The sequence below is a fragment of the Semicossyphus pulcher genome, unplaced genomic scaffold, assembly GCF_022749685.1.
Source record: "Semicossyphus pulcher isolate SPU_LCO1_2020_fin unplaced genomic scaffold, fSemPul1.0.p SCAF_13, whole genome shotgun sequence".
NCBI classification, from domain to species: Eukaryota; Metazoa; Chordata; class Actinopteri; order Labriformes; family Labridae; genus Semicossyphus; species Semicossyphus pulcher.
This window is the reverse complement of record NW_027211637.1, coordinates 30,613,482-30,636,763: the sequence shown is the minus strand read 5'-3', so window position 1 is coordinate 30,636,763 and position 23,282 is coordinate 30,613,482. Positions and strand designations below refer to the sequence as shown.

Sequence of the window (23,282 nt, the reverse complement as noted above, 5' to 3'; positions counted from 1 at the left end):
ACACTCTACTTCAAAGCCTTCTAAGCTCAAATTTGTAGCTTTTTTTGGCTTAGTAGCACCATTAACAGCAACTTAACATTCGTGTAAAAAAAGGAAACCTCGACAGGTACATTTTTTTGTCCAAAATGGAGGTTAAAGTGACTGCTTTGCACGCAAACTGTTTGTGTAATTAAATGCGAGAGACTTGATTGCAAAGTGGACAAAATGGACCTGCGACTGTGTCCACAAAAGCCCGTCTAACTGAAAGTAGTAGAGAAAAAACAAACTCCACACAAACACACTCAGATACATACTATATTGCACAGATTAACCAGCCTCCCCTATCTCAGCTGCTGCAGTTCTGGAGAAGCAGGGGAGGATGAGGAGGTGGAGGAGTTGGAGGTGGTGGTTGTGGTCATAGGAGGCAGCTCCTCGCAGGCAAAATAGTCCTTCAGGGGAGCAAAGAGGTGACGGATGACCGGCACGCTCCAAGCCTTCCCCAGAGCCTTCTGCCTCTGCTGCCGGTTCATGTCCCTCACGTCCGTGTAATGTTTGGGGAAACCGAAGATCCTGGTTAACAACAAGGATGGAAAGGAAACGTATTCAGATTCAGACAACTTTTTTTTATCCCAAAAGGGCAATTCAGTTTCATTCATTCATTTAGACATTAAAAGGTCAGTGGCAACAGATGAGTGAATATGAACCAGAGCTTTGCAGCAGAAATGTGTTAGCTGAGGTGAGCTGTACATGAGTATCCCACACACCTGAGTGTTTGTCCTTGCCCTAAGTATTTCAGCCTAACCTTCATCCAGAGCAAGAACTTTAACCTGTGCCGACTTTTATTACCAACCAACATGCAGCCATCTGGTTGCACAGCGTCTTGATCACTTAAAGCAACATTTTTTATATAGAGAAATAGTTCTGAGAGAGCTGCAGCAGCAGTTTAGAACAAAACCAGCTGAAATGTGTGTCCCCTTTAAGTATGCTGGCTGTAACATTTTTCGAGCATCACGGTGCCTACTTTTCTAGTTCGGTGATCCAGAGGTTGTCCTCCCTGCCATTGTGGAGGACCGGCAGCAGAGAGACGTCTTTGCCCTGCTTCAGAGAGTTTCTATTGGTGGTGATCGTCCTCACCTTAGTGACCTGGAACAAAAAACAACATTCAGTCAGTGATTTGTACCGTAATGAACACCTTAATCATATTTTGGGGGAAATACAAAAGAATAGAAAACTCAAAACGGAGTAAAATTGAACCAGCAGGTTCATTCACTGACCCTGGCTTCTCTACCGATCTCCAAACAGTCCTGCAGAGTCAGCTTGTCGTTCTGGGAGGCAATGATAGGCCTGCAAAAAAAACCCCACATTTTTAATTATAAGACAAAAAAAAAAAAGAAAAAATAGAAAATAAAATGTGCTTTACAAGATAAAGAAACAGAAAAGACTGGTACAGAGACAGAGACAGAAGACAATACATGAAAGCAAGAAGAGAGTGTTCAAGCATAAAGTAATGAGTCAGAAAAAGCATCACAGACACACTTCTATGAAAATCCTTCCACTCATTCTGGAGAGGAAGAAAAATAGATCTCTAAAGAGTATAACATAAAAAACATCTCACCTGCTCATCCCCGGGATGTTTCCCCAGAAGCAACGAGCTCTGTGGGCGGGACTGACATTGACCGCATCCACCAGCACCGGGTTGCACTGTCAAAGAATCAGATAGCAGCGACAGTCAGCTCTCTGCATGTCATTCTCTGAGACAATGTTTGTTAAAGAAATATCAGAAGGGAGAGTAAAAGAGACATGACACAGGAGAATGAAGAACAAAACAGAAAAGAGGAGAGGAAGGAGGATTTATTGACCAACATTTCAGGTGTTAAAGAAGCTACTAAGAAGAGGAAAGAGCTACAAACAAAAAGGATCCACCAGAAACCAAACAAACTGGAAGAGGGCGAACCTCGAGGAAGCGGCAGATGTTGACTTTGTCGTGGTTGTTCATGAAGACCACGTTCTCAAACAGCCAGAAGAACGGCCTGGGGTCTTCCTCTTTGGGCTTCAGCAGCTGAAGGATGCGGTAGTAGTCAAAGAACAGCCTACCAGTGCCCTCTGCAGGAGATAAAAGGGAATTACAGCAAAACAGGATGTTTTTTAATTAAGTAGATTTAATAAAAGTTTCATTTATTCATTCACAGATACTAACCATAGATTCCTTTTCTGTACGGGTTGACGATGGAGAGGTCGTTACAGGGGCTTCCACCGATCAGCAAATCAAACGGACCCCACTTCTCCAGCTGTGTTGTTAAAGAAGAACATACAGAGCAACTCAAAACAACAACCAATAAAGGGAGATGTACTTAGCTCAGAGAAACGTACGGAAATAAAGGTGAAAGAACAAGTAGTGTGGGTGAATATACATGTTTCTCAGTGATGGACTGGACGTCTCCAACGTGGATGATCTTCCCATCGTGTTGGACGGTCGCCACGGCAATCGAATCCTCGCAGACCTCTGAAGCAACATATTTCTCTACTTTGAAGCCCAGTTCCTTCAACACCAGGTAACCTAAGGATACAGTTAGACAAATACATTTACATGCTGCAAGGCATCAGTCAAGAAATACACGTTTTTATAATAACTGGAAAATGTTAGAAGAGCAGAAAAATATCAGTGAGGAAATCACGAAAGTGTGTTTCCTCAAAGCCTCAAAGCATCTTAAGGCTGAGATGATGAACAATTCTTAAGAAGTTAAAGAGGTGTGTCCTGAAACATCAGACGAGAGGACACTCTAATAAATGATGGTAGATTAAAAATGAACCCTAAGAGCATCTGAAGAAGCTCCACAACCATCAACAGCAACATAAACCGACAAATCTTACCTGCTTCTGTTCTTTTTTCAGTCCTTTCTTTTATCAGGTAACGTGTGAGTCGAAATGAGTGATTTAATAAATAACAAAGAACAATAAAAAAAAAAACAGTGTTTCTAACTTATAAAAAGGATCATGGTTTTGGGGAAGAAGGGACCGGGTCTGTGTACTCACCTGTTGCTATGCCATCAAACAGTGAGAGAACTCGAAGCGGTCTGCGCAGGTTGGCAGGGATGGACGGGTAAACACGGTGAGGCTCCTACAAAATAAAAGGCAGAACAAAGTGGAAACTGAGATGGTGTCATTTCTCATCAATGGAAATTCCACTGAAGCACTGAACTCTGTATTAATAAGACTGCAATGTCGGAGACTGTATCGTCTTCAGATGATAGCCGATTGGTTCTGAGAGTGATGGAAGTTTTCAGGGCTTTCGGTGTAGCCAGCGTTTAACGATTAAGGACTTCCAGCCAAGTTTAAAGTCCAGTTAGCAACTTAAGAAGCAACCATGTGTTCAGATGAGTGAAGTGAAATTCTCCCTCCAGATATGTCTGCTAAATAAACGCACTCTCGGTTCGTCCCATCCCCCGGAGGAGCGCCCGTTCATCTGTTTGCGAGTCTCAGTCTCACTGTAAACAGTAAGTTACACAGAGGCTGCACTCTGGCTTACTGCAGCGGGATGAAGCCCAAACAGAAACAGATTTTCTTGTGATCGACTTTAATTAACGGCTCTCCAGTTTGCTGAAAGAACAACATCATGATGCAGATTAGGAACAACATGAAGCTTTGTCCGGTCTGTCCTCAGGAGGAGAAGAACACTACTTTAACATGAGACGGAGGGCGGAGCCATCGTTTATGATGCATTCAAGGAAGTCAGGAAATCTAAACGCTAATCTGCGAGCATTAAGCCAATTTGTCGCTCAACTTTAAATGTTTTGATCTAGAACAGATTGTTAGCTGAACAGCAGGTTCAGATGTCTGTTTATAGAGATCAATAAAAAGTTAAGTCGTCATCAGATGACGCCGATGGGAGCCGGGATGTCATTACGGTTCATTACGCTCCGCTCCCCAGACAGACTGTTTGTCTTGCATACACCAAAGACTGCTGATACGTGATTGGTCAATACTTCTCGTACCTATACTACAATCTGGTCCCGCGCCTACAGATTGTCCCAACGCTAAAATGAGGTTAAATACTTCTACCACTACCGTTATTGAGTTTAAAACTATGCACAAAAAATGCTTTGATGCAGGAAATTATTCTTGCAAGAGGTATAAATACTTTTAGACATACATATTTGAAGGTATGGGATATTAAAGGCTCTACTGAACACTCACAAACTCCATGGCGCTGTTGTTGGCGAATAATTCCTGCACACGGATGCTCCAGTCCTCTCTGGGGATCAGAGCACCGTGGGGCCTGTGAGGCTGACACAAGAAGCAGATCCACGGGTCCGTCATCTTTAGTGCATCAAACGTCCCGGGACCAACGAGGATGTTCAGACAGTCTGTGCAATAAGATCTGTGAGTGAAGAGAAAGAGGGAGATGGTTAGTGGGACAATTAAAGGAAGGGAAACTTAGGATGAACTTGTTACCTTTAAGATAGCTACACTGAAAATTTGACCAACCTGTTGCAGCTGAAGTTGCCACACAGTATGACCTCCAGTCCATAGCAGCAGATGGTGCAGTAGGACTGATACCCATCTTCATCATAGCGATACAGAGTTTCTTCCAAGTTATCCTAAACAGACAGCATCACAGAGGGTCACGATGGGGTCAAATCAACAGACTTACAGTACGAGACTTGTGCTTACAGTTTCTCATATTTAACCCACACCCTCTGAGAACTGAGGAAGAGGAGTTGAAGATTTCTTACTTTACACTTGGAGCAGAGGCTGCCTTTAAACAGAGGGTGGGATATCTCCACGTTTTCGGTCGCGCAGCACAAACAGAAACCTGCAGACGCAGCACAGACAGAACACAGACAGAACACAGACAGGAGGAAGCAAATGAGAGACAAATGAGATTCTGAGGAAGTGAAACTATCTTTACAAGACAATATATGAAATCACATAAAAAGTATTCCTCTCATGTTGCTCCATAAAAAATAGTTTTTAAAGGGGAATTTGGTCATTCTTTTGTAATATTTTGGGTTTAAAGTTATAAAATACTTTGGTATTGCTCTAAGAGGCTGTAATGGCTGCAACATATGCCTTAGGGGGCAAATTTGCCTGATCAAAGTACGTCCACTAAAGAGCTCGTTTTTGCCAACAAGCAACAGGCTCAGATTATTATTCTAAGTGTCTGACAACAGAAATCATCCCTACAGAAATCAAGCTTTTTGTAACAGTAAGATATTTTTGTCGACTTAAAACAGCCACCAGACTCCATTGACAAAATCAGCAATTTTACCTCCCAGATCACTGGAGTTGCTCGTCTACCACTTCCTCAATCTGGCTTGTTTGTGTTATTTTGTGTTACATAAATGTTGTGTTTCATCCAAACTATTAGAAAATACAAAGTCTGTGAATGAAGTCACACAGTATGTTAAAATAAGGCCCAAGTTAAAACATTCCAGCATTCTCCTTTAAGAATCTTCATAAAAAGTTAGTAAGAGATTCACTGGAGGATTAGCAACTCTCGCTTAACTTTGCACACAAACAATCAAGAAAATGAAGTGACTGTTCGAAGATCACCATTTACAACAACAAACTCAAACATTCTTGCAGCTTAGAGCGGAAATAACGTGCAACAAGCCAAAACACTCACCTTCGATGTCCAGTTTCGTGTCCATGATGTTACGAATGATCTCCTCTGCAGGGAAAGAAACCAAAATCAGGGCCAGCGGCATCAGCTGTTATAATCAAACGTCACCTTTTTATAAGGGGCATGTTTATGAAGTGAATATTTATACATTACTTAATAAGAACACGTTGCACTACACAAACAAATATTTACATAGAGAGCTAGTCTTTACTACATAGGCAATCTCTGGACCCATCGGCCATTATCTGATGACGATTTAGCCCCCGGAGGCAGCAGCTGATTTTAAAGGGCTTTGAGTTTAGGATACTCGGATATCCGGCAAAGACTCCCTCTCCCATCACCCGGTCATTGTTTGTACTGTTACATGCCGGCCGCTCATGAACGCGTCGCCGCGCTGCGCACCTCTTGTGAATACGCCTTATTATGCACCGATTGTAGGCGTGGTGTAGATGGTGTTTTTCTCTGTTTCTCCGGCTTTCCCTCCACCTGTTCAAATGCCAGCAGAACTCCTGATAATAATGGCCGCCTCCTCATCAGAAGAGGAGGCCAGTGGAGAAGAAGAGGAGGGCGAAGGGAATCACACACACGCCACAGCGCAGCTCTGGGGAATCTTTCTTTTTCCTCAGTTCCTGTTTTTTCCCCCTTTCCCATGCACGGGTTAGCTGCTGGGTTTTGTTATTTTACTTTTTTTTTGTTTGTTATTTTCGTTTGGGTTGAAGCTCTCCGGTAGTTCAGTTTTTGAGTTCTTATTTTGTTTGGTAAAGCTCCTTTAGGTCGGTATGGGGGGATGGTCTGAGTGTGACGGTCCACTACCTGGCTGGCTCAGTCCTTCCCCATCTTTTGTTCCTTTTGGCCGGGATCTCTAGCCGCTTTTGTTTGTTCACTTGGATTTTTCGACTTAGAGGTGCTTTGTTAAAATAAAAATGATTGTTTAACTTAGAAATCTGTTCATGGCGTCCGTCTGTGTTCGGCCTCTCGAGCCGTTTTGTGCGTTTTACAGAGGCCGTAACAGTACAGATGTCTTATTGCATGTATGCTTGTACAGATGTTTTATTACTGGTGCTCTGCTGTTTATTGTGTTGTATGTTATTATATGATGTAAGGTGACATTGAGTGCCATGAAAGGAGCCTTTAAATAAAATGTAATATTATTATTATTATTATTATTATTGATTGTCTTTGCAGATTGACAGAAAGTGAAATGTTTTCCAGCTCTTGTCTTGACACTGGCTTTTTTTCCTGCATGCAATCAAAGCCTGCTCAAATGAACAAAGTTTCTGATACCAAAATCTTGTCCTATACGAACATATTCCACATTAATATGTAGATAACGGTGTATAAATAAACAAGTTAGCAAAGTTATGACCCATTTAGACAGTAAAAAAAGATGTAGTTGGATATAGTTCACATATCAAACCTTAAAATGTTGTTTAGAGTTCTGGTTATAAAACAATGCCAATAATATATATATAATATAATAAGAGCAGATTGTGTATATTTCTCCATGTATGCCTCCATATGTTAAAATTAGGTTTAACATATGCTTTGGCCAACATGACCATATATGGTGTTTTCGGAGGGTTCTGTTACAGCTTATAAGGCTAATGACTTCCTGCTGTTTAACTTCATTAATTAAAATGAGGAGATGAAACTAGTTGTTATTAAGAACTTAAAAAGGACTGTAGACACAAACTATTTTCCTGTGTTGTGTTGTTATGATTGCTCAGGTTGTAATTTAACTATTCAAATGTGTTTACTAATAATTAACATTCATTTGTTTAATAATAAAATGATATTCTGAGTGGTACCTCTGAGTCTCTGGTCCGGCTGGGTGTAAACGCTGGTCGTCTGGTCCGCCTTATTGTAAGGTTTGGTGAGGGTCCTCTTCTTGTTTGGCACAAAGTCTGGTGACATGTCATTATCAAATCCATCAAACGGACTGAATTTCTTCTGCTGAACCTTCCCTCCTCTCCAGCCTCCTCTGCCTCTCCCTCTCCCCCATCCTGCTCCGTACTCATCTCTTTCTACCCGTGCTTGTTTAGGAGCCCATCCTCCGCTAGATTTCTTCTCCTTCATGACTCCTCCAGGTTTGAGCGAAGACCTAGAGGAGTCAGTTCTTACTTTTGGCTCAGAAGTGAAACCGCTTTTGCCGCTCATCGGGGAGGAGGAGGAGCTGCTGACGGAGTGATCAGAAGGGTTCGCTATCAGGAAGAGTTTTTTCTGCACCTTCGGTCTATGGTTGTTGGTTTTCCTGTCACCTAAAAAAACCACCAGACGTGACAATTACATATTTCACACAGCCATCAAGAAAAACTTGCACTTCATCATGTTTACCCCAAGTTGTACATGCATAATCTTTTTATAGGAACATCTCTCTTAGTTGTGGTTAGATACAGAGAGCTGAAGGGAAACAGAAACTTCTCATGACCGTGTGACCAAAACCTCATTCAGAAGGTCAAAATCATGCACTGGAAGACGTTACTCAAAATGATTTAAAATCCAAATGTGTAGAGGTGTACACTCTTTTAAAACATCTCATATTGTTGTTAATTTAAAATCTGTTTTCAGCTGCATCCAGTGAACACCATTTCCCACAACCGAGAGACGATTGTGTGTCAAGATCAGCAGTGTTTTGTGCGTGGTCAAGTTGAATGCACTGCTAGTTTTTTGGATACGTGGTGTAGAAGTTTGTTTAGAAAGTAAAGATTACAGCTAGACCTTTATGGCAATAAAATCTAATAACGTGTTTGAAAAGTATAAAACAAAAACAAGATCATTCAAGCTGTAGTTTTTATATAATAAGAATAAATCATTTTTAAACGTAGTCAAGATGACAACAGTCTCAACCTTTAAGAGGAAGTGTTGTAATAGATACTCCTCTATTTTAGACCTAAGTTAGTAAACCCTGTGAAAACTTTAATTTGGTCTGAAATATAGAAGAGGGAAAGAGCCCGTAGCCGATGTCCAACATTCAGCTCTCTACAGCCGCTTTCCCACACCTCCCACACCCACCATCACTCGGCTTTTTTGCTGAGTGGGAAAAGTTACAATCAACATTCAGACCCGGGTCAAATGACTCTGCAAATGGATGCTGCCTCACTTTAGTTGTTGGTGCCTCTGAGTTAAACTTTGTGCATGCCTACTTTTACGAGTATTTGAATGATGTGTTTGAAAGTCGTTGTGTAGCATTGACTGAAACAAAAAACCCAGTTTCAGGAAGGAAGTATGTAGTAATCACGATAGCCACAAGCTGTGGCATAAATTCAGGTGCTAAATCCTTCGAAGTCTGCGGTCTACTGAGTCATTTGCAGCCTGTGTTGACTGAACTGAAGCGAGGTCTGGTCTACAGAGGATTTCCTGTTTGCATCTACGGCTGTTCCCATAGCTAACGTCACGTCACTAGACCTATTTTACAGATCATTTGTTTCAAGGCCCCTTTGGTTTTTTAACATTTGTATCTCTAGCTATTCGATTGAGTTCAAACCAAAAACGATTACAGTGTTCCTCAGCCGCTTGAGAGTCCGCCTGCTTGTTTGAATTGGCGTGCAATGAATCTTGGGATACGTTGGGCCACGAAGGATGCACCCGATGGATCCTTCGTGGCTCAGGAAAAGGAGGACGTGTTTGCCGGCCGCATCTGAAGGAGCCTTCAAAATGGGACAGCCTTCGACACCGCTGTGACGCGAACAGCCTTTAAATACGTCCTTCGAAGGATGCAGCCCCTGAATTAGGACACAGCTATTATGTACTCTCGGCCTTTTCTCATCTATTGTACCGATGTAATGGTGTGAGAGAAATATCAGAGGAGAAACCAAAAATGAAAAGGAGTAAGCACCCCCAGACCTCAATTAATTTCACCTCAAATAACAAAAGGATTTGTTTCTTTAAAAAACATGCCGTCCTGTCTTTCCTCGTCTATGTGTGCGAGTGTGTTTGTGTATGACACTGAGGGGTTGGGGGTGGAGGCCATGGATCGCCCTCTGTGGGAGCAGGGACCAGCAGTAATGGGTGTGGGGCTTGTATTGTTGATTCTGTTTTTGTTCTCCTCTGTATATCAGTCTGACATTAACGAGGCTCTAAAATTTAGATGCTTCATACCGTTTGTGGCACCTTCTGGATCGAGTCCATCCGACCCTGTGGGTAGGAATCCTCCAAAGGCCCAGTCTAACATCTGTTTCAGCTGCTCATCTTTGTCCATGAGATCCGCAGAGAACTGTTTCTGACAACGCAGAGCGGCCTCCTTAAGACACAAACACACATATATCAGCAGGAGGACAACTAAGCATCAAATACGAACGCTTTCTATGCTGTCCGGACAGTTAAAACAACAACCAAGTCTTTTTTATGTACATCAGAGACACAGACCTGCAGGGACAAGAAGATGGCTTCTCGGTAGGTGACAAGGATGGCGAAGGAGTTGGAGCAGAAGTTCTGGGTGAAGGCAGCGAATGGTTTCAGATCCTTTAGACTGACCTGGAAGAAGAAAGGATGCAGAGAAGGGAAAATTATATAAGGATAATTCATATAAAACACTGAACATTTGCATTGTCCATCTAAATCTGACTCACCTGAGAGGACATATTTTGTCCGTACCACTTAACCATCCCCTTCCCTGGGCGTACATCCTCTTCCTTGCAGGGTACAGTGATGGCTGGCCAGGTAGAAAAGCCATCCACCTTACCCCAGACCAGCTCCCCCTGTTTAACACACAAGAGGTTACACTATGACTACTGACAGTTTCAGACAGTGTACCAGAGAGTGATTTAAATACTGCAAGCAATCAGTTCAGGCTTTCTTTCCTTCAAACCTCAGTCACACTGCCCAACAAACCAGCCAAACCTGACCTTCTTCAGCTGTTTGTTCCAACAAGTTGCCCTGAGCTGTATTTTTGCTCTCTTGCCCAAGGCAAATCTCTATTTACAGATCATACATAGAAATGTAGAATCTGTGGGCAGGGACGTGGATTCTGGTGTTCTGGTTTAGGTTTGTAGTGCGCTTATAGTCCGAGTAATATTGACCAATCACGTATCAGCAGGTGTATGCAGGAAAAACAATCTGTGTTGGCAGCAAAAGCTGGCGGAACTTAATGCGCCGTAATGACATCCCGGCTCCCATCAGCGGCTGTCTGACGATGATTTAGCTTCTTAATAATCTCTTTAAAAAGGCATCTGCATGCTAACAGCCAACAATCTGTTCTAGATCTCAAATTCAACTTCCCTGACGCAGTGTCACGAAAGCCTTTCAGCATTCAGATTTCCCGACTTCCCCAAATGCATCAGCAATAATCGACCTGACCTCTGTTCAACAAATTAGTATTTTAAAAGTAGTTTTCTTCTCGTCTTGAGGACAGACCTGACAAAGCTTGATTCTTACTAATCTGCATCATGAAGGTAAGACCCGTTAATTAAAGTCAATCAAAAGAAAATCTGTTTCTTTTCTTCAAACAATGCAGCACGCCGTCGTTAACCGCCATCTACATCTTCTCAGACTATAGCCGATGGGATCCAAGATTGGCCCAAGGCAAAGCTCCCCTCAGGGACAATAAAGTATATATAATCTAATCTTTTTTTGCTAATGTGAAAAAAAACTTACAGTGAATTTAGACTGCGTTTGATCCGAGTTGGATGGTGTGCTTGATGAAACCGTGCAACCATCATTGTCATTTTCGCTCACAATGTATAGAAGCTCTGCCTGAGGAGTTCCTCCACCTGCAAAACAGTGACAGTAAGCTACTAAATCTACAGCACAATAAACTCTGTTATATTTACACATATAAAAGCATCATAATGTTGCTAATACAATTCATACATTCTAAAGAAACATGTGTCCTTTTCATTTTACATTCAATTCTCAGGTATTGTGTGCATTTCATGAAGATGAATCAGGTACTGTACGGAATAAAATGAGCCCCTTTGTGGTTGTTTCACTAGATTATAAACTATATTACTATATTTTCTTACCTTCGGCCTTGTCCTGCCTGTTGGTGGGACATATTTTGGACTCTTCTGTGACATCAACCACATCTGATAAAAATGGAAAACACAGACATGTTGGTTATTATCAACATGTTGACTACTAACAGTGGCATTAATTTGTAGCTATACTTGCACAGAGCACATATTACTGTCTTACCAGAGGAATTGTCGGTGTAGTCAGAGTCCTCCATACTGCTGACCTGTTTGAGAGTAAAGTGCTGACTGGGTTTGGTCTGAAAACTGCCCTCCTCCTCCGATGAAGACCCTTCATCCTTCTTTTCTTTCATCTTCTTGCCACCATGACCTGCATGTCCAGGTCTCCTTCTGCAGACTCGGGGTCTCCCTGTTATCCTGCCAGGTTTAGCTGAGGCTGTAGGGGTATAATTGCTAACATTGTCGAACACCTGGAGACAGGAACAAACACACACAAATATTTAACTATACAGAATATGTAACAAGGACATGACACATATGCAACTACATGAATTTTACAGTTCCTCATTTATGGAGTCTTAAGCCAATTTGTCTCAAGTATACACTTTTGATCTAGAACAGATTGTTAGCTGAACGTGCTGCAGATGCCTGTTTATAGACATTAATAAGTAGATAAATCGTTGTCAGATGATAACGGTCTGCCTAATTTTGCGCTCTATACACGACTGTTTTCCTGCATACACCAAAGCCTGCTGATACGTGATTGGTGCCTACTGAAAGAGACTTTAGGGAAACATAAAAAAAATAAATCCTTTACTTTGGGACTTCTGGGTTTTTGATCGAAGAGTAATCACACCATATTTGAGCTCTAACAAGTAGTTCTTCAGGCAGAGAGACGTTAGAGGAAATCAGAGGAATCCTGGATCACTGAGAGCTGCTTGCAGTCTGCATGTGCTGCAGGTACTGTGTCTCATCACTCAAATGAGTTTGTAATAATATAATAATGAACTTTTAAAACCATGATATGATGGCTGCTGTTTAATAAGGATTCAATCGGCCCACTTACAAATAGAAACAAAACAAGAACAGTTGAGTCTGTGCCTTTCTTTTCTACCAGTGATTTATAGAGATTAGCAGCTGTCTAAGGATTTTATCAATCAAAAAAATGCACAAATTATATGCACATTAAATAAAAACCAAATGCAATAAATACATAAAACGGCCAACCAACGCTGACTTGGTTGGTAAGCTTGCAAGTCCTCTCTCTCTGAATAGCTTTAGCTTTCAGCACTCACCTTAGCAAACACCTTGGTCCTGTTGAGAGAGCCTGGCAGGGCTAGAAGGGTCAGGACGAGTCTCCGCAGAATGGAGTACTGTCGAATGTCGTGCAACATCTGCACAAAGAAAACAGGGAACTCTTGTAATGATATTTAATATTCTGCAGCAATGTTTCTACAGAAGCTACTGAATTAACACTTCATCTACACCTGAAGAACTATCTAAACTTTATAGTAACAGAAGATTGTTGGGTACATTTCTAATACTGTGATTGCAGAGGGAAAAAATCTACACCTTCTATAAAAAGGTAAATTCTGTTGTGTTGTCGGTTTACCTTTGCCCAGGTCTGAGCTCTTCTTGCTCCACTCTTCTGCTCCTCCAGTACCCTCCTAATGACACTGAAGTAGTCGTTTGCTAGTTTTTGACTTTCTGGAGACCCAGCGTCACACAGACCCATCTGAACCCCGAACTCTGACACCACGCTCATGGACAACGTACAACCCTGGAGGGAAAACGCAGACATCACACATTCAATACTGTACAAAAGTATTAACTAAGGTTTGATCCACTGAAATGTTTTGGACATTACACAGAGCAACTTGCAATGGGATGTGGTTGGCCAAATAAGCTTTGAATTTTCCAAAATCGAGTAAAAGGAATAATTCAGAATTTCACCTTTCAAAAGGAACTCCAAAATCTTTTGAGCCTTTGCCTTTAAATAGGTTTTTTAAATGTAAATGCATCTGTACGCCGACTAAAAGCATTTCTTTGTTTTCCACTGGCAAGCTCAGATTGTTATTTTATGTTTTTATCGATATTAAAACCATTTGCAGGAAAGATCCCCTACAGAGATAGAGTTTTTTAAAAAGGTAGGATCCATCAACATCGACATCAACATCGTCACTTTACGTGCAGCACACAGGAGCTACTTGATCATTTGGGGTTTTTGAGTTATTCTGTGTTACAAAAATTGTATTGGATCCAAACTACTTTTTTAAAACACTAAAGTCACTGGTATCATAAATAGGAGCCACAGATGGCTGCTTAAATTTCACTGAGTAAAACAGAAATAAATCTTCTTACTCTGAGATTTTCAGGATGCTTCAGCACGACCGAGATATTCCTTAGTGCCACGTATCCAAGCTGCTTAGGAATACTCTCCACTAAACTCTCGAGTGCTACTTTATAGAAAGTCACTGCATTCCTCCGGAAGTCCCTCCTCTCCTGTTCCCCCAGATCAATGACAGCAGTGGCCCAGAGGAAGTCTGTAGCACTAGAACCTAAGTTCATCTCCACTGTGCGGAGCAACTTCTTTACATCGTTGAGAAGCTGCAGGTCTCGACTCTTGAGAAAGTGCTCTTTGTCAGGGTTCTGGAGGAGACTGGATGTGTAGGTGTTAAACAACACAGAGGTCAGCTGGAACTCCAAAGCAACGGCCGCTTTGCCGTGCTGCTGCAATTCCTGCAGAGCCTGCAGGGGCTCCAATGCGTGCGCGAGGAACAGGAAGTCCAGCTTGACTTTATGATCCATGAGCCGGGCTACAATCGACTGGGCGTCAGCTACTTGCCTCACTGACTTGAAGAACTCAACTAAACCTCTCCAGCTCACAACCATCCTCTGTACAGTGCGGATGATACATAAACACTGTGCAGAGATAGCATGGGATGGGTTATAGGATCCTGCATCATCAAATAGATTTTTCAGACTCTGATTAATGGAAAAGAAGGTGGAGTAGTGATGGTGAATGTCGTTAATCAGGTCAACCACATGGTGAAAGGAAGCCGTAAGTGCAGCCTGGCAGGCTCTTCCTGCTATCCCAGGGAGGCCGCAGAGTGATAAACACTTACTGTTGACAGCCTGGAGCTGGGACACCAACACCTGGCTCAGCCTTGGATTTGGAGCGTTACAGTAAAACACAGCCAGGTTGGACAGAGGGAGGCCAAATTTCTTTAGTGTGTCAATCAGAAGGTGTGCGTCACTATCTCCAGTTTGTGTGCCTGCGATAGAGTCAGTGTCCATGTCCGCTGTGGTTTGTGGATCAACGCTGTCAACACTCATCTGCAGAGTGAGCAGCAGCTTCACCACACTGACTCCTGAGCTCTGGTCAAAGTAGCCAATCAGGACGACACTTGTGGTCTTTCCTCCACCCAGATCTACCCCCATATACAGGTAGAGGCAGTATGGCGTCTGATAGCAGGCCCGAATGATGCCTGTGGGGTGTGTTGGACTCAAAATGGCAGGGTGAGGGTCTTCATTTATATTGTTATTTGAGTTTGTGTCACCACAGCATCTTTTGATGAAGCACAACAAAGTATCGCTCCTGTAAAAACTAGTCCCTTGATTTCCATTGACTGCTGCTTCCGCTTGCTCCACCCTATTTATCTCCTTCGACCGTACAGAGCCTTCTTTTACAGTCGTGTCCATTTTCTCTGTTTCCTTCTCTGTCGTCACAACGTCATCATCATCTGATATCAAGACTATCACTTCAGCAATCCTGTTCGAATCCTCCTTTGGTTCTTCTTTGCCTGGTTTATCCACTGTTTTGCCATCTTGTGCCATCTTTGCTGTAAGCTCCAGTGTCGGTCGGGGGGTCTGGGAGGAATAGCCATCCACATAAACCATTCTTTGTCCACCTCTGGCCTGTAAGGGACGGTACTCTCTGCCTTTTCGGTTCTTTTCAAAGAACTGTTTAAACCAGTGCAGAAAGGCCAGAGCCACTACAGAGTTCCTTTCTGCCAGCGTCTCGATGGGGATGTACTGGTGGGAAAGAAGAGGAGCGGTTAGGTCCCTTACTAGTGTAACGTATTTATAGAGTATGACATTTTACAGTTAAACCAGCAACTTGTCAGGGTGGAAACCTGTGCAGGGCCACAGTTTCTTAACTATCTCATCATATCTTTGCCATTTCTATTCTGTAATTTCTTGTTGATTATCTACCTACATGCAATAATTCTGTAATGATTTCATATCTGTCTGATTTGTTCATAAGGCTCTTAATTGTACTGATTCGAAGCTAAATGTTTTTAGATTTTTACAATACTCACTCGGACCACTCCAACTTTTCTGAATGCAGCTTGCAGTAAGTTGAAGTTGTGCAGAGAGTCTGCCATGTTATTGCAAAGGAACCGGACCTTTGAGAGGTCCAGGGACCCTGGAAGACACCAGTCCATCAGCTGGCAAAAGGCTGCACCTGGATATTCATACACACACACACACACATAAAAGGAAGGACAAGCAGCATGCTGTGAAAATATTGCAAGCCCATGTTTGAAAAATAAGAACCTGATGAAATAACACAATGACAGGGTATTACTTCTTTCTTAAGTCAACAACGTACATATAATTGTACAACCTTTACATTCATTGTATAACCAAGCAAATACAAATAAATGCACAACATGCATGCTGACCTACCTGTGCACACCTGCTCCACCCTGGTGAAGCCAGTCAGTAAAGTTTGATTGAGCCAGGCCAGCAGCTCATAGCAGTTAGGCTGCCCCCCTGGACTGGCAGCAACATTGAGGTCCATCTCCTGAAGGGATGGACCTGCAAGAACGCCACAAAAATGCATCTTTACATAAGAGTCCCATTAGTACACACAGCAACAAGTTTGGCTTAGAAGTATCATGACTGAATTTATCACAATTTTTAATGGTGTTTCCTGACATTATATGATAGAATATAATGTAGGAAGTATTTAGCACAAAGGAAAGGAAGGTGCATATGAGAGCGCTACAGGAGTATGGGCATGTTGCTACAATATGTAGAGGAGTCAGAAGACAACGTGAAAAGTAGAGAAAGCCAGGCAGTGTGTCTCCATTGCAAGGGAAGTCACTATACAGACTAATTAGGAGGAGCAAGTGGACAAGATCAGCTGAAGCTGGCGAGAACAGAGAACAGAGGGAACCGAGTGGAAAAGGAGAAGAAAATTATTTTAACTGATCAAAAGGACTTGCACCATCACAGACAATTGGAGTTTGGTTACAGAAAATGTTATTAATCGGAATACTTGAAGTGGACAATATACAGTTTTTAGTGGGAACAGTCCAGCAGCTGGCGATGATGCAACAGTTATTGGTGCCTACCGCCATAACAGTCAACAGAAGAAGAAAAGGAAGGCAAGCGCGGGTAGCCTCCTGACCAATAGAATCGTTTGAATCTACGCCGATGAGCGCGGAGGTGTTTTTCCGGAAACTCACATGGGGCCAGATAATAAACGGGTGTCACGCGAATCACAATAGCCCAACTGTTGACGTGAACCACAATAAACTGATCTCAAATCAGCTCTTAACAGTAAGCTTTACGACATAGATCGGAAGAGAAGCCATGATGTTTGAACGTCTTACTGGAGGGAAACAGTGGGACCAGGCAATGAGTCGCTGGAGGGCCCAAACAATACCTCATAAACAATGAGCCGAAAGCTTTACATTTAAACCATGTGCTAGCTTTCACGGCTAAAGTAGAATACATTTAAAACATGACTTGCAAACAAAAACTAAGACAGACTTTGGTCATGTTACTGACAATTAATCCCGAAATGTTGCTGAGAATTTAGTACGCAAATGTTTAAGTCAATGCGCTAAAAAGTTAAATAAACACGCTCGCTAGCTTATGCAAACGTACTGTAATCAAGATATATAAATTTATTTAGGGAATGCATTAAGCTTAACTTGTAAATGATCAAACATGTTAAGGCATTGGATAGCCAGGGCAGCTTTCGATACCGTAGCGCAAGCTAACTCGCGAGCTAACTTGCTAGCATAACTTTACTTTAGAGCACTGCGAAGTTATAACGTGATTAAGCTGTAACGTACACTTGCGTTCACAAGCTTCGTGGTGCAACAAATTACTTGGAGTTTGAGTTTTAACACTGTGTCTAAAGGTTTAGAAAACATATTCAGAATTCGGTTGAGAAAACACTGTCCACTCACCCTCTCCTTCTTGTTGCTGGTGGGTATTTAAACTACCAGTGTCATTCGACAGTCTCTCCTACCCCCCACACCCACCCCTGGACCCCGCTCTGTTAGTTACCGCCCGGCGCCCGCCAGCTCAGACCAGAAGTTATTGGCAATGTAACAGAAAACATTGTATACACATCCAGAAGTATAACAAATTAGACATTAAACTAATTAATTTAATATAACCGTCACGTTACAGATATAGTTGCTAACAACAGTAGCATGAATGTCATGGTTAAACACTGTCTTAGCATGCTGAGCTAAAAAGGCTAGTTAGCACGATCGAACGTAGGTAGTTTTTGTTGCTAGCATTAGCTTCGTCAATTGTAGCAAACCTTATCAGCCTTTCAGGCTTTTAATGTTTACATTAGCAGTTAGCATACATACCCAGCGCTGTACAACCAACAATGAGAGAGTTACATTTTTACTCATATTTTCATGGCATATTTTTGACGTTTTCCCCAAAAATACAACTGAAGCGAAAACATTAGCTTGATCTTTTACCATTAGCCTCAACCTCCCCAATATTAGACCAACTCATGCTGTATTGAAAAAATAAGGTGTTTATTTTGTATATGTAGGGTGTACATAAATGAAGTGTTTTTCACTTTTTGATTATAAAAATTGTGAAAGTATATTAATTATGTAGCTAGTGCATCTCATCCTGTTAGCTGAGGCTTCAAATAACTTCTGTAAAACCTCAGCCTGTTCCAAAGCCTACCAACTGAACAATCTCTCTTTTCTCTCCATATGCCTACTAGACTAGACAAGTTACAGTCAGTTGTTAGACATAATTTGTGCAATTTGTTTCCAACTAAAATATGAACAGACAATTGCTCTATAATTACAGCCTCCTCATTCAGGTTGTCCTTAAAGCTTACAAAACTACTCAAGGTAGTCAATGTTTGCTTTAATTTTTGTTCTGCTGTAGTATCACCGTTGTTGATACTTGTGGCCACACCAACACTATCTTGAATCACTAGTTGTCAGTATAGTACTCCTATTATTGTATACTACTCCTAGTGATTCTATTAATAGTTCTTTGGCAAAACCTCTGATTCGCACATTTTCTTGTGGCGCTCCACTAGGATCTGTATCAGGACCACTCGTGGTGATCCGCCCTAACTACTGTTTTGTCCAGTCAATTCAAACAATGGGCTCCTGGCATTGACGCTATTGGCGATCAATAGGTGACTCGAGGAGGCAAGATGGTGGCATAAAATCGCAGCCTTTTTTATTCCCTCTGATGTTACACTTCCCGTCATGGATAAACCATCTATCTCCAGATATTCATTATTCTGAAATCTTTGCCTGGGATATTTTCTGTTTAATTTTGGAACTGTGGTTTTGCCTGAAAAGGAAACTTTGTGTTGATTTCTGATTTTGCCTCAAAAGGACACCTTCTGTTGACTAGTTTTTCTCAATATATTGCTTTTACTAAAGTATGTTAGCTTTTCCTCATATGTTTGTTCTTAAATGTACCTACAAAAGCAAACCAGATCATCAGCGACAAGATTGAATATTTCTATGTAGTTATTTTTACTGTCTGGAACCGCTGGGGGGGATGCCTTTGTTTACTTTTTCCAGGGCTAAAATTTAAGTGAGTGATACATGTGACTGTTAAAGAAAGCAGGCTGAGTTTATTTGTTAAAAAACACCACTTCATCATGTACAGGACAAAATCAGCAGAGTGTAGAGGTACGGCCTTTGTCCACAGGGGGCGCCAAAATCAACACAAACCGAAAGTTCCTCACAGGCGCTTAGAGCAAAATGGACACAAAATGACAAATGGCAGTGTTTTTCAGCAGCCATGCTGCGTTTTATTGAGTAAAAATTATATATAGGTTGCTATAGGAAGTATACAAACATAAAAAATACATCAAATAAAGTATAAAAATAGCACAGAATCTGTTCTTTCAAATGTGTTTGCACCGAGATTCATAAAAAAGCAAAAAAGCAAAAGAAAATCATCCTAAAATGCGATTCTGGTCAAAGATAAAGCACAAAAACAAAGTGTACTCAGATATCACTCACTCAAATCTACAAATACACACTCATCTACAAAACACAAGATATCAAAAAGCTATTGGTTAATATGCTCTATATTGTGCTATAACATTACAAATCTTAAGCAAGCTTTTTACTGTGTTAATATATACTGTATGTGTTCTCAATATAAAAGGTTTTAAAAGAGCAGTTACAAAAAGATGAGGAAAAAAAGTTTTTTTTTGCGTACTGTTTTCAAGCAAAACATTCAGCATTGTTAGTGAAGCATGTAAACAATAACTTTTTGGTTTTTAAAGGACTCTAAAATCAGACTTAACTTTAAGAGGTTCCCATCGGCACTGTTCGGGGCCGTTTGAGCACCATCGAGGACATTTCTAAATGTTCTTTAAGAAGGCTTGTGCATTTTTGTTATTGGTCAAACAAGAGAGTTAAAACACTTGTAAACCTTTCTATCAATACAGTACGCAAAACATGTTTAAACATAGTTCCAGTGATAAAAAATAAAAGCTATATATACACAGGGCATATGGGAGCGGAAAGCTACAGTATATATTCACAGAACAGAGATCCTACAGGAGGAGTGATGTACAGTTGCCCCCTTGTTTGAGGTAATGCCCATTTAGTTTGATTTGGTGACAGCCAACAGCATTTAAAAATTGTCCAGTTATAAAAAGAAAACAAAAACAGATTTAAAAAGACTGCACAGAGTTTTTGTGAGTTTGGTCCATTAGTTACATCAAGAGAATAGGCACCAACATAATCGTCCAGTCAGTAGCTCTGTACTTCCTGTGAACATGCTAACGCTTTAGCATACAGTACGTCATGTTATCGCAGTCAAAGTCTAAATATCCATTTTAAGTATTCAGAAGTGGTTTTGATCTGTCAACTTTGAGAGCCACCTTTCCTACCATTAAAGGGGAATTTAGTTTTTATTAAAATTTAGCCTTATTTTACACATCTTGACAAATATGTAAAATAATTTAAGGAATAGCTCCAGTAGATTTCTTTAGCCAGTAGCAGCAAAACAGGCAGATTGTTGTTGTAAGCCTTGGATAACATTACTGAACGGCCCTCTACAGAGATACCACTTTTTGTTCAAAAGTAAGATGCTTTTTTAAAAACCAAAACCTGCTGTTACATCGCTCTTTTCAAAGCTACCAAACTCCATTGACAAAAACAGTAATTTTACCTTGAAGAACTTATGGGTTCTCGGTCGACTCCTGCCATGGTCGGTTAGTGCCTTTGTTCAATTATGTGATTTTGGTGTTTAAATTGTTGTTTTCAAACCAACACAATGTTTGTGTAACACAAATACAAAAATATTTGAGGCAGCAGTGGACTAGCTACTTCTGTATTCTGCAAAGTAAAATCAGTGGTTTTGTCAATGAAGTTTGGTGCCTCTGAAAAAACATCGTTACAGCTGTTTCTGATTTTAATTAAAGCATCTTTCTCTGAAACCAAACGTCTATATGAGTCGGGATCATTTCTGTAATCCATTATCGGGTGAGCTTGCCCTAAAAGATTACGTTGCAGTCATTAGTCTGTTTTGGGGCTGCCAGCTGAAGAAATCTACTGGAGCACGGCCAAAAAAATGTGTGCCTCTTTTTATTTAGCTCTTTTTAAAATATGTAAAACAAAAAATAGGCAAAAGTTAAAAATTTTGAAATGACTCTTTAGACATACAATGTGTCCTATTCAGACTCTTGTTTTTTCACTTTGAGGGCATTAAAAATACTTAAATATTATCTCAACATACTGTATACTAAAGCTTGTGCACCACACAGGAGACAGCACAGTATTAACAGGCATCAGAGGTGATTATTTTGGCAGTGCTCTCATCAAATCTTTTTGAAACTGAAAAACTCCTTTGAATAAAAAGTAGTCAGTGCTAGTTTACAAAAACATTGTGCATTCACCAGTGTTTCCCACCATTTTCTTTTGTTTCTAAAACTGTAAGCTGTCCAGAATAGTTTCAAAAAGACAAAAACTAATTCTCTACATCTCTGTTTTTGCATTGGATTGTTTCAAGTATTTGTATGAAGCTATGAGGGAGATAAGAACTGTAACTTAAAGTTTTACGCTGTCTACACAAAAACCTTTTTATAAAAGCTTTAATAAAAGTTTTCTCTTTTTTTAAGGAAGCTGTTTTGCTCATAAACTAAAAAGTAAAATCTTTTTTTTTTTCCCAACAACAAAGTACTTTGAACTCATCTAAATATGAAGACGAAATCCTGCTTCATTTCCAGGTAAGCTTGTGGTCCACGAGCTTCCAATACTGAATGTATTTTACCCCAGACAGCAACTCAATCATGGCACGAAGGTTTTCTCTACATGCAGTCTGCAGCTAGAGGAACAGCAGAAAAACGAGCACAAACGGGAGCAGGACTTCGACTTCCACTGTCCATCTTATGACTTTGGTTCAAGTGAGTTTTAAAGTGTTTTTGTTAAGCAGTCAAGCAGCTCGCTTGTCACACATTTAAGTCATCGGCTAAACTGAGGGATGAACAAACTCTGAAGCTTCCTTTTTGATATGAAGCCACTTAAAAGTTGTCAGCACCATGTTTTCTCTATTTTCTACAACTGCTAAGTGAACTTAAAAACAACGCCTTCCAAGGGCATTTTAAAAATCCTATTAAAACCATCTTAAAGGCCTAATGTTAAAAAACAAAACAGAAGAGTCAGGTGTCGTCATCTTTCTTTGTTAAGAAGCACACTACTGGTCAGACACTCAACCGTTGACCCTCTCTCTCTCCCTGACACTCTTGGGTAGTGATCAACCACAGCTAAAGGTGCTCACCTCTGCTGTTTTTCTGTGTCTGTGTTAGTGTGTGTTATGTGTGTTTAAGGCTGCAGTGCATTATCACCAACATCTACAAAAGGCTTCTCCAGCTACACTTATTCTTAGTCAAAGTGTCTGACGGAGCAGAGAAAACTTCCCGCTCTTTCTAAAAGCTCTTTTGGCTGGCGGCTGATGTTTGTCGGAGCCAGTATCACAACAGAAAAAGCTGGTGTGTGTTCATAAGTGGGGTCTGTTTGCCGGTGATGGGTCGCGTCTATTCACAGGCGAAGTAGTCTTTCAGAGGGGCGAACAGATGCCGGATGACGGGGACGCTCCAGGACCGGCCCAGGAGTTTCTGTCTGGCCCCGCGACCCATGTTGGACACGTCTGTGTAGTGGACAGGGAAGCCGAAAATCCTGCAGAAATACACAGACACAATTACAATCTAATGTCACAATGTTTTGTTGGCAATAAAAACTAAGAATCCTCCTCATTCAAAGTGTCATTTTGGTCACTCAAAAATGGGCCCTTTGTTTCTACACACCCTGTGGTCTGAATGAACCTTGGAGGTATATATTCACTCAGTAAGGTTCTTGTTTTCTTGGTTGTTGGGATGCTGATTGTTTACATTGTGTTTCTATTTATTGTCTGTCTATGTAAAGCACTTTGTGCTACATGAGATGTATGAAAAGTTCTAAACACCAAAGTCTGATTGATCGTGTTTGCCACTGACAGGCTCAGATTGTTTT

General features: G+C 41.1%; 2 protein-coding genes across 2 annotated transcripts in view; both read right to left on the bottom strand.

The window, feature by feature from the left end:
• Positions 1–320: 320 nt before the first annotated feature.
• Positions 321–16,360, bottom strand: LOC138589403 (uncharacterized). The gene is made up of 24 exons (XM_069659666.1): positions 16,204–16,360; positions 15,834–15,979; positions 13,873–15,546; positions 13,124–13,291; positions 12,807–12,905; positions 11,735–11,981; positions 11,563–11,625; positions 11,195–11,310; positions 10,171–10,299; positions 9,968–10,075; positions 9,701–9,842; positions 7,411–7,860; positions 5,606–5,650; positions 4,713–4,792; positions 4,465–4,577; positions 4,174–4,357; positions 3,013–3,097; positions 2,391–2,536; positions 2,177–2,267; positions 1,934–2,082; positions 1,595–1,680; positions 1,254–1,323; positions 1,001–1,122; positions 321–549 (listed from the first exon to the last, which is right to left on the bottom strand). Exons 1-24 carry the CDS (start codon positions 16,358–16,360, stop codon positions 321–323), a joined length of 4,899 nt encoding a protein of 1,632 aa, XP_069515767.1.
• A 3,236-nt stretch (positions 16,361–19,596) lies between these two features.
• dnmt3bb.1 (DNA (cytosine-5-)-methyltransferase 3 beta, duplicate b.1) overlaps positions 19,597–23,282 on the bottom strand; it is a 37,467-nt gene continuing 33,781 nt past the window's right edge. Inside the window, exon 22 of the mRNA XM_069659743.1 lies at positions 19,597–22,949. Within this exon, the coding sequence (XP_069515844.1) occupies positions 22,808–22,949 (142 nt within the window). The 3' untranslated portion in view covers positions 19,597–22,807. The remainder of the gene's footprint in view (positions 22,950–23,282) is intronic.

Coding starts and splice junctions, on each gene's coding strand:
- LOC138589403 (XM_069659666.1), bottom strand. CDS start 16,360: ATGCATTTTTGTGGCGTTCTTGCAGGTCCATCCCTTCAGGAGATGGAC. Junction 13,292..13,872: donor AGCATCCTGAAAATCTCAGA/GTAAGAAGATTT, acceptor TTTTCCCTCCAG/GGTTGTACGTTGTCCATGAG. Junction 550..1,000: donor TGGATCACCGAACTAGAAAA/GTAGGCACCGTG, acceptor GTTGTTAACCAG/GATCTTCGGTTTCCCCAAAC.